The 11,101-nt window shown below is 32.4% G+C and overlaps 3 protein-coding genes across 3 annotated transcripts; all 3 read left to right on the forward strand.

Annotated features, from left to right (window-relative positions):
- The first annotated feature begins 2,908 nt into the window (after positions 1-2,908).
- Positions 2,909-3,919, forward strand: LOC145044261 (NAC domain-containing protein 83-like). Its single transcript, XM_078993142.1, has 3 exons — positions 2,909-3,187; positions 3,267-3,505; positions 3,601-3,919. The coding sequence occupies exons 1-3, from the start codon at positions 2,986-2,988 to the stop codon at positions 3,772-3,774; spliced, it is 615 nt and encodes a 204-aa protein (XP_078849268.1). The 5' UTR covers positions 2,909-2,985; the 3' UTR covers positions 3,775-3,919.
- A 2,023-nt stretch (positions 3,920-5,942) lies between these two features.
- LOC145040992 (protein FAR1-RELATED SEQUENCE 5-like) lies at positions 5,943-8,154 on the forward strand. Its single transcript, XM_078988868.1, has 3 exons — positions 5,943-6,127; positions 6,560-6,563; positions 7,126-8,154. Exons 1-3 carry the CDS (start codon positions 5,943-5,945, stop codon positions 8,152-8,154), a joined length of 1,218 nt encoding a protein of 405 aa, XP_078844994.1.
- Positions 8,155-8,325: 171 nt separating this feature from the next.
- LOC145040993 (uncharacterized) lies at positions 8,326-9,802 on the forward strand. Its single transcript, XM_078988870.1, has 2 exons — positions 8,326-8,719; positions 8,793-9,802. The coding sequence occupies exons 1-2, from the start codon at positions 8,326-8,328 to the stop codon at positions 9,800-9,802; spliced, it is 1,404 nt and encodes a 467-aa protein (XP_078844996.1).
- Positions 9,803-11,101: the final 1,299 nt, after the last annotated feature.

An 11,101-nucleotide genomic window follows, 5' to 3' on the forward strand; every position in this document is an offset into this window, starting at 1 on the left:
AAGCAAGACTACAATGCTTATAATTAACTTTCAATACTAACTATGTTTCAGAAACATTATCCTAATTTAGTGTAATATTTTATACATAGTATTAAGTATTAATATAAATTTATCTTCTCATTTATAATACTTATATTATTATTATTATCATATACATACATCTCAACACATAAAAAACCAAGCATGGTTCGCATAACGTATATCATCAAATATGCATATAACACATATTTCCAAATAATAAGCATATAACTCACATATTAACTTTCAACATCTATTTACTATTTTTATTAATATTTGTATTAAAATCATGCTCATGAAATGAACTATGCACTCACTTGTTAAAGTGACGACTCAAAATTCGAGTAGCGTTTCGCTTCTAGCAATTGTCTTTTCCTTTGACGTAACCTAGCATTATTATCGCTAAGTCTTAGTCTAATATTTATTGCAACTAATTATTATTCTATATTCATCATTAATTCAAAGTCTACTACAAGATCTATCATGTAAGGAACAACCAGGTAGGATCATATCGGAGGTAGGGTCCGTTTGGTATGCGAAGTATACTGTTTGGAAATCCCACTTTAAACACCTCACTAAATCACAGCCTAGACATCATCTCCGTAAATAGATCAATCAGTATAACAACTTGGAATCACTGATAAATCTTTTTTATAGGTTAATAATAACGATAATGAACTTAACCATAAGTTATACTTAAAGTAGGGTAAACATAACTCACTTACAAGGGGGTTTAGTGAGGAACCGGGCTCTACACGGGAAGAGCTTCTGAGCCAAAAGCTCTTATCCTCAGGGCCTCCTGGTTCTCCGAGACTTGCTACTAACACCTAGGAGGTGCTAGGGAAAGGTCTTAAGGGTTTGGGGGTGTTGGGAGAGAATAGGTTAGAATGGTGTGAGAAATAGAGTGATTTGCGCCTCTATTTGTAGGTTGTGAAATTTTGCAACACGGAGTGTTTTAGTGTTGAAGACGGAGTGTGGAAGTGCCAGGTGTGGTGACCGCGTGCAAGCTATGGGGTAGAAGGTGTGGCTGTGATGGTGACACGTGCCACCTCCGAAACTTAATAGAAAAGTTAATTATCTTCTAAAATTCGTAACTTTCGCATACGAGCTCGGTTTTTGACGTTTTTTATATCCACACATAAGTATCAACATGATCTATAACTTTCGTTTAGACTCCATTAGCTAATTTTGAATTTATTTTTAAAGTTATATTTTAACAGGCTTAAACACTTAAAGTCCGTTCAAAATTCATAATTTTATCATCCGATGTCCGTTTTTTACTTTCTTTATATGGTTGAGCTCCTATTAATGAGATCTACAATTCTCACTTAGGTTGTGTCGACTAATAATTGATAAGTCTAAAATTCGATTTCCAGGTTGTGTACTGTTGTGCTAAATCTTAGAAAAACCATAACTTTCTCAAACGAAGTCAGATTTGGACGTTCTTTTTATGTACGTTCTCGGTTTAACATATACTTCGAATTTCGTTTATATTTCTAAGGCTAATAAGTAGCTTATCAAAAATTCACTTTTTACGATACACGGCGTCGTGCCGGTTTAATCGTAAAACTTCGACGGGTCATAATATTTTCTTTAAAAGTCTGATTTCAGCGTTCTTTATATGTACGAAATCCTTGTGATATATACTATACGTTGGTTAAGACTATTTATTCTAAATAATCTTCTATCAAAAAATCACTTTTAACGTTTATTGTCTCTAAATTGACTAGCACAAATCTGTGAGCGTTACATTCAACCTCATCAGGAACCATGTACAAGAGTTGACATTATTTGCCACGCCCAGATAGAATACTATATGCAAGGTCTGGTTGATTCCGTCCATAGCAACTGCTATGAACATTGTTGTAGGTGGTTCCCTCTTTAGAGGGACACTACCTATAGAGACGACAAACAATAAACAACCTAGGAATGCTTGGAGCTGTAATTTTTTGGGAAAACAAAACAATTAGTTGTAAAACTTAATAGATTTTAAATAAACATTTAAAATTCGGAACAAAGTTATTTTACCACACGTCCAATAGCCACAAAATAGAGTTGGAAATGATCCATAACATCAATTTTGATGTTTGTGTAATTATGGGGGTTCGTTCGCCTAAGGTTGTGCAGGATAAACATGCAAGTTGGTAAAACTTTCTTCTTGGTCGTTGTCTGAAAATCTCATGTTCAAGCAGTTATAATAGAGAATTATAGATCTTGGTTGTAAGTGAATAACTAAATGGAATACCACATGTCATATAGAGGATGAAAACCTAGTTTTTTATTATCCGGAATAGTGTTCGGGATGTTAGTCTGGAATGTCAACTCTACATATACAATTTTGACTACCTTACTCCGAAATTGATTATATCAAACCAAAATGTACGGTCTTAGATTTTAGATTTTAAACTATAACCAAAATGTACGGTCTTAGATTTTAGATTCTAAACTATACCTATTACCGACTACTCCAGAATGTATAATACTTCTTTGGAATGCTCTATTCCAAAAATAATGGTTATTTTTTTCAAATAAAAAAAAAAAAACAAATTGATTACTATTAATAAATTACTTATTTTTCATTAGGGCATCCATAATCCTTTGAACTATAAACTATAAAGTTCAATGAATTATCATATCATCCATTAAACATCTATCCAACACCACTCACAACCTATTAACCATCATTTTATTTTTTCTATTCAATTCGTACATTTAACTCTACTCCATATTATCATTCACATTCCATTTATTAGAATGGTCTTATCTCTGTCAGGCCTTTTTGTCGTTTTGTTACCGCTAGAACTTGTCTTCATTTTTAATAATTTATCCTACAAATTATTATTTTATATGTCTAGGAAAAGGGAAACAAGACTTTTTAGTTAATTTTCTGATAAATACTTGTCTTGTTCACATCCGAGTCCTCTTTGATTGTGGTTGTCATTTACAGCTCGATCCATCCATCCGCACATGGAGATGGAAGATACCCTCGAGACCAGCCGCACGACGGCAATTCGGAAGATTCAGATGCCGATTGGATATCGTTTTCGTCCTACAGACGAAGAGATCATCATCCATTACCTGCGCCCCAAGGTATTCTCCTTCCCTTTGCCGGCCACGGCCATCCTCCACGCCCACCACCTCTTCCTCCACCATCCATCACGTCTACCAGGTACGTACGTCGCTACCAGTACCCTTCCTTCCATTCTTTTATTTCTGTTAGAGATTGAGTTTTTCATGTGTGTTTCCAGGTAACCCCAAGGAGAAAAAGTATTTCTTCTGCAAAACAAGTTCCCACCGTCCCTTTTCCAATCCAGCCGGATTCTGGAAACCCATCATTAACAGCCACAAGTTCATTTTAGCTCCTGGTTGCAACCATCCTATCGGTTTCAAGAAATGCTTTGTTTTCTACCAAATTTCCAATCAACGCCGCTCCAGGACCCCATGGATCTTGCATCAGTTCCGGCTTCTATATCCCTTACCAAACAAGGTACGTACGTACATACGTACGTGTGTTTCATTGATTTGGTTAATTAAATATGTGTAATATTTCTGTTATTTGATATTCGGAGTTTCTTATTGAAGATGGAAGAATGGACGGTATGCAGCATCCACATGAGTAAAAAGCACAACAAATCTCAGCAGCGAATCCATAAAAAGGAAGAAGAAAGTATTGAACATGATTCCATGGAGGATGACTTTGGTCCTCCTCAACAAACGTTGGATGATGGGGCAGAATTCGTTGAAACCAGTTTGTAATTCCTTGGTACTGTTAAGTTTGAGAAACTGAGTCTTTTGATTATTAGGTAGGTAGTAGGTTACCACCATTTAATTAAGATGGATACATGGAGGAATCCACATTAAGTGGTTATATGAATTTTTGAAAACAGGAAGCCTTCTAATCTTTTCTTTTTGTTTTTCCTCGATAATTCAGTTTTTTTTTAACCCTTTTACCTATTAAATACAATAAAAAGTAGTAGGTACATGTGTGTCGTTAACTGTGTATGGATCAGAAAAGGAAACCTGATAAAAGTATAACGATTAAATATGTAAAAATCAAAGGAATTAAGAAAGAGTGATTGTTAATATAGACATATTTATTCATTAGTTGAAAAAAGGGTTCTGAAGCGCAAAGTAACAAGCAAGTCCAAGAAAGGAAGTTGCATATTAAATTAATTTGAGAGTTAAAAGATACATAGCAGGGAGTGTGTCATGTGTTTTTGTGAGATTTTCAAGGTTTTGATGTTTGTGTTCGAGTATTTTTATAAAAGACATGTCAAGAATACGATTCCTCCACTCTAGCCCCTTGTTTATATAAATTCCTTTATATTCTGTTGGTTGGATGAAATTGTTTTGCACGCATTTTTATATCGTTTCAATAACATGCAACTAATTTTTCATGTGTAACAAATATTTTATATATCTTCACCTTCTTTTGCTTGGTATTGAATATTAAGATTTTTTTTTTTAAAATCAATGAAATTTCAACCAATAACAATAATTTCAAAACTAAATAAGGTGATTTACGGTAATATATATATATATATATATATATATATATATATATATATATATATATATATATATATATATATACTCTAAGTTATTGTGCGCGCGAACAAAAAACATATCAAAATTTTCGAACTCTTAATTCACTCATTATTTTTCAAAATCAAAAATATCAATATTCTTTAAATGATAGATCTAAATCATATTTAGGCTAAAAAATATTTACAAATTTTTTTATTCATTTTGGAGATTTGCACCTATGGACAATTAACACAATTAACAGTTACATGGATTGTTGATTATGCACAAATCCATATTTCTAAAAAAAACATAAAATTGTAAAAATAAAAAAATTGAGCCTAAATGTAATTTAGAAGCACAATTTAAAAAAGATTGATGTTTTTTTTAAATGGTGAATTAATTATCATAGTTAGGTTATTACAAATTTTTTGGTTCTAAATAAAATCATCCTCTTCTCTCTCTCTCTCTCTCTCTCTATATATATATATATATATATATATATATATATATATATATATATATATATATATATATATATATATATATATATATATATATATATCGAAGACGTTTTAAATAAATAAATATATAATAAGTAAGATTAAGGAAAGTGGGACAGGTGAGTTTGACCAAGAAAAAGGGGTTTGGTAAAAATAGTGGTCAACCTGAGCTAGGACTGTCAGTCAGCACCCAATGGGGGAAAACAGAGGTATCACTGGTAGCCTATACCTATATTTACGACTCAACATTTTGAACCCTTTTTCAAAAGGGTCCTCCTATTTGGACCCCATATTTCCTAATAGGACTTGTAATTATGATATTTTTTAGTCAAAATGATGATTTTTTTAATACCTAGGAAATTAAATTGTTTGACTCTGCAAATTTAATATTTTTCAGCTTTTTCTTTTTCTGTAAAAGAAATCATTGAACGAATAAATAACCTAACCATCTTATTTAATTTTATAACAAATTCAATATCGATACTTACAAATACAATTTTGATCTTTACAATTATCTATAAATTTCAAACATTGAAATATGTATCCTCTTAATAGCCAATTAATTGTCAACTAATCCAACTATAACACATATCTAATATAAAATCAAAACATACATTTTTAATGTAAACAAACAATAGCTTCTGTTTTTAAACTTAAGGTAAAATGGAAATGCTTGTAAATATATTTTCTGCCCACTCTTATTATCCAACGCAACCTAACACCTCCACTGAACACCGCCGTAACCACCTCCGGTCCGACCACCGGTGGTGTTTCTACAACATCCGGTCATAACAGAAAATAAGAGAAAGAGAGAGAGAGAGAGAGAGAGAGAGAGAGAGGGAGGGAGAGGGAGAGAAAAAGGGAGAGAGGGAGAGAAATCGATAGGTGGTGGTCCAAATGTCGAAGTTTTTGAAGGAGAAAGAGATGAGGGAGGGACAAATACGGGTGAAGGAGATGAGTGGGATGTTTGGGTGTTGTCGGAAATGTAAGGAGAAAGAGATGAGACAGATTCGTTGGTGGAGAGATCAAGAAAGAAATGGGCTAGAGGAGAGGGGGTGGTGGTCGTCGTTTTCACTTTGGTTGTAACCGTGATCGGAAAATAGATGTTGCTGCCGGTGGTGGAAGTGGTCGCGGCTCCTGGTCGAACGAAGATGGAGGTTGCTCGTGCTCACAGATTTGTGGGGATGAGAGAATTTTTGATGACGGCTAATAATAGTTTATGATTTTAGGGTTTATTTTCTAATTTATATAGATGGTTTAGGGTATTAAAAATATTGAATTGGGCTTAAAATGGTGGGCTTTAAAAAAAACGGAAGTTATATATATATTTTTAAAAAAATAGGTCTTTTCTTATAAAAGTTATTTAAATAAGTTTTTTTTAGTATTAAAATTTTATAAAATATTTATTTTTATGTATTTCTCATTTTTATATTTGTGCAATATTCTAATTATTTATCTTGTTTTTTTTGTTTTTTTTGTTTTTTTTGTTTTTTTTTTTGTTTTTTTTTATTTAGAGATGTTTAAGTTTTTTGGAATCAACTTGTCGGCTAGAGATAAAGATTTTTGAGTAAATTACACGAATGGTCCCTATGGTTTAGGGTAATTTGCACGTTTGGTCCCTAACTTATTTTTTTAACTCGGAAGGTCCCTATTGTTTGTTTTTGTTACACGTTTGGTCCCTGTCTTACCTAAAAAGACTATTTTGCCCCTGATTTTTTAATTTATTTAAATAAACACACTCTCAACCCTACTCTCCTCACCTTACCCTACCTATCCCATCATTTTTCCATATTCAAATAATAGTCTTTTTAGGTAAGACAGGGACCAAGCGCGTAACAAACACAAATAGAAGGGACCAAACGCGTAACAAAAACAAACAGTAGGGACCTTCCGAGTTAAAAAAGTAAATTAGGGACCAAACGTGCAAATTACCACAAACCATAGGGACCATTCGTATAATTTACTCAAGATTTTTCTACAAAAACTTCGGCATTTTCTACCAATCAGGTTATATAATTATATCAATTATTATGCTTTCAAATACAACATATATACTAAATCACTTGAAATTTGATTGCAGAAGTTCAAGTCTCGTGAGGAATCATTGGAGTGGACACAAAACACCGAACGTTCTTTAGGATATGTCATTGTTACTAGAAGATCAAAGGCATATGGGAACGGCTACGTGCATACAGTTATACTTATATGTGATCGTGGCAGAGAGTATAAACCTAAAGAGTATACAAGTAGAGCATCTGGAAGCAAAAGGACTAATTGTCAATTTCAGTTGGAAGGAAAGTATTCAAAAGAACATGATAAATGGACGCTAAGAGTAATATGTGATGAACATAATCATCCACCGGCACAACATATGGAAGGTCATCCATTTGCAAGACGGTTATCAGTCGATGAGACTCGTTTGGTGGCTAATTTAACAAGAAAGAACGTGGCGTCACGTGACATCCTATCAGCATTGAAGGTTCAAAACGAAAACAATGTGTCGACAATTAAAACAATATACAATGCACAACAAAAGATTCGGATGCACGAGCAAGCAGGAAGAACTCCAATGCAGGTTCTTATGTCCCTTTTACACACCAATGATTATGTTTATGAGTTTACTATAGGCGATTCAAATGAGTTAGAAAATTTATTCTTCGTTCATCCAACGTCTTGGAAGATATGGCGTGCATTTCCACATGTGTTGATAATAGATGCCACGTATAAAACCAACAAATATAACAAGCCGTTGGTGCAAATTGTTGGTGTTACATCAACTCAAAAGACATTCTCTGTAGGCTTTGCCTTTATACATAGGGAAAAGGAGGCCAACTATACTTGGGTGTTAAATTGTCTAAATTCGACGCTTGATACATGTATGCACCCACGTGTAATAATCACAGACAGAGAGTTGGCACTCATCAAGGCATGTGAAACAATTTTTCCGGATGCTGCCCGATTACTTTGTAGATGGCATATTGAACAAAACATTTTGAAGCATTGCAATAAAAGTATCACGTTGGAAGATGATCGACGCTCTTTTAGATCATTATGGAACTTACTAAATGATTCTCCAACATTGATGGATTACACGAAAAACTACATGTGACTTCAATCAATGTTGATAAAATATCCACGTAAGCTTGTTTTTTAGCGATATTTCTAAATCATAACCTTCATATGATTATTTATTTACGTATTTGTTAACTATACTTCTAAATCACAACATTCAGGTGTTTTGAAATACATAGAAGATACTTAGTTGAACAACTACAAAGAAATGTTTGTATCTGTTTGGATTGATCAACATCTTAATTTTGGAAACAACACAACCAATAGAGCCGAGAGTGCACATGCCAATTTAAAGAGATTTTTGGACTCTGCAAGTTCTAATCTCGATAGATTTGTGCAACGAATTAATGAAATTGTGCAATCACAACTCACTTCAATCAATGAAAGCTTTGAGAAAAGCTTAATTTTCCGATATAAGCATCATAATTTGTACTGCTTCGGGTTACTAAGAGGTTCTGTTTCAAACGAAGCTCTTGATATAATAGTAGGAGAGCTCCAAAGGTTAAATGTGTCAAAGTTAGACTCCTCAAATTGTGGTTGCAAAGTCCGTACCAGTTGTGGGTTACCATGTGCTTGCATGCTTTCTGTTTACTTAAGCTCAGGTTAGTATGTTCAATTACAACATATATAAATTTTTAAATATTACAAAAATATTTATTTTGTATTTTAATACAGGTGAAGAAATACCCTTGGATTTAATAGATATCTTTTGGAGAAAGCTTAGTATTTTTGATACGAAGCCTGAAAAAAAAAGCAATATTTGTTGCGACGATGAAGTTGAAAAGTATAAAGAAAATTTCAACAAGCAGACAGAAACAGGAAAAAAAATTTATTTGAAAAAACTAAAAGAGATATACGATCCGCGCACAATTGATGTTGGAGAACCTACAGTTCAAAATAAGACTCGCGGACGGCCGAGTATGAAGAAACAACATAAAAAGAATGTCAACCCTCCAAATCAAGCTCCTCCTAGATGCAATGACTCTACCACATCAGAGTTCATTGGGTTGGATTTAAATAAAGAACCTGAAAGGCATAATTATTCGTACGCCATTGACTTAAATGAAGAACCACGAATGCATGATCCATTCCTAATGAAGAGTATTCCTGATGTATTTCATGATTACATCGACAAGATACAAGATGTACTCGATGATGGAAACTGTGGGTTTCGAGCGGTAGCTGTTAGTCTAGGGCACAGTGAAGACCAATGGCTATACATTAGGCAACAATTGCTTGAAGAGTTAGAAAGTCAATTTTATGCATACCAACAAGTTTTTACTGATGGGTTCAATGAGGTATACGAGTCTTTGTGTTGGTTCGAGTCACCTGCATATTTGCGACATTGGATGATTATGCCTTTGACTGGTTACTTGATTGCCAACAAGTTTGGTGTGATTGTTCATTGTCTAAGCCATGAACAATCTACAACCTGCTTCCCTCTTTGGAGAGGTCCTGAAGAGTTTCAATCTCACCGAAACATTACAGTGGTACTTGTAGGCAGACATTATATTTCGGTGTCTTTAAAAGAAAATTACCCAATGCCTCCAACCACAACATATTGGAATGCTCATAAAAGCTCGTTTGCATCTTTCTGGCAAACTATGTATTGGTCGCGTTTCGAATTATACAATCAACATAGGCCTCGTAGTTCTGAAATACCTTGGATACATATCACGGATTAAGTATGAATGTAATTGAACTCTTTTGATATGTATTGCTTTCAAAATTTTGTTTTATTATTAGTATGTTATATTTGTAGTCTTTTGTTATAATATTTTTAAATAAAACAATTTTAATAAATTACATACAAATAACCTAAAAAATATATAAAAAAAATTATATTTAGCCTATTTTATTTTGCAAGTTTAATAACCTAAAAAATATATAAAAAATTATATTTTACCTATTTTATTTTGCAAGTTTAAAAAAATATAAAAAATTATATTTAACTATTTTATTTTGCAAGTTTAAAAAAATATATATATAAAAAAATTATATTTAACATATTTTATTTTGCAAGTTTAAAAAAGATTATTAAAATACTTTGACTTAATAATTATACATAAAAGACATAAAATTATTATGTAATGATGATTATTAAAAGGTAATGATTAGTATAATGATTTGTTTATTTAAGAAAAAAAAAAGTAAGGTAATGATTAGAAGGGTCCTTTAAGACTAATAAAGGGTCTAATTAGATGGATCCTTTTCAAAAACTTAGAAATTGTTTGAAAGTTTTTTGATCCAAAAAAACAAAATATTTACAAAAAAGGTCCTAGAAATGATAACGGGGCGGGTTCGGGACAGGGCATGGTTTTTCAAACCCATCCGATATTTTTTGGATTTTTTATCGGGGTGCTCCATCGGGTTTCGGGTATCCTATCGGGTTTATAACAATTCATAACGAAATATTTATTCCGTTTTAAGGTATCCCGATGTCTTATAAAAGATACATGCTCTAGTCTCCCTTTTAAAATAAAAATATTATGCATCCCTTTAGTAAAATGAATTGGATATTATATTAAAAATTATTTGATTTAAGTTTAATATAATACACCAAAACATAAAAAATTGTTAATAACTAAAAAAATTATTTGATTTAAATTTAGTGTAACACGTTAAAAGATAAAAAAATGATTATTCACAATATTTTTAAAAACTAAAATGATTGTCCACACTAAATATTTTATTTTTAATTATCTGCAACTAACATCAAAATTATCACTCACTCCCTGCCCCGAACCCAATAACGACCCGTTATCCAACCCGAAATAATCGGGTTTCGGGTTTTCCTTTCGGTGTTCGAGCTTTTTTGTCATCCCTAAAGGTCTTACTTTGAACACACCAATCTACAACATCAATCTATGCTAGTAGATTTACTTTTTAGGTTAATATGGTAACTATTATCATTTGACTAACTTTCATTATAACTCAATCTTTCTTAATTTATTATATAATAATTATTATTTATTACTAACTTT

The sequence above is a fragment of the Lactuca saligna genome, chromosome 4 (genome assembly GCF_052625555.1).
Source record: "Lactuca saligna cultivar CGN05327 chromosome 4, ASM5262555v1, whole genome shotgun sequence".
Classification (NCBI taxonomy): Eukaryota; Viridiplantae; Streptophyta; class Magnoliopsida; order Asterales; family Asteraceae; genus Lactuca; species Lactuca saligna.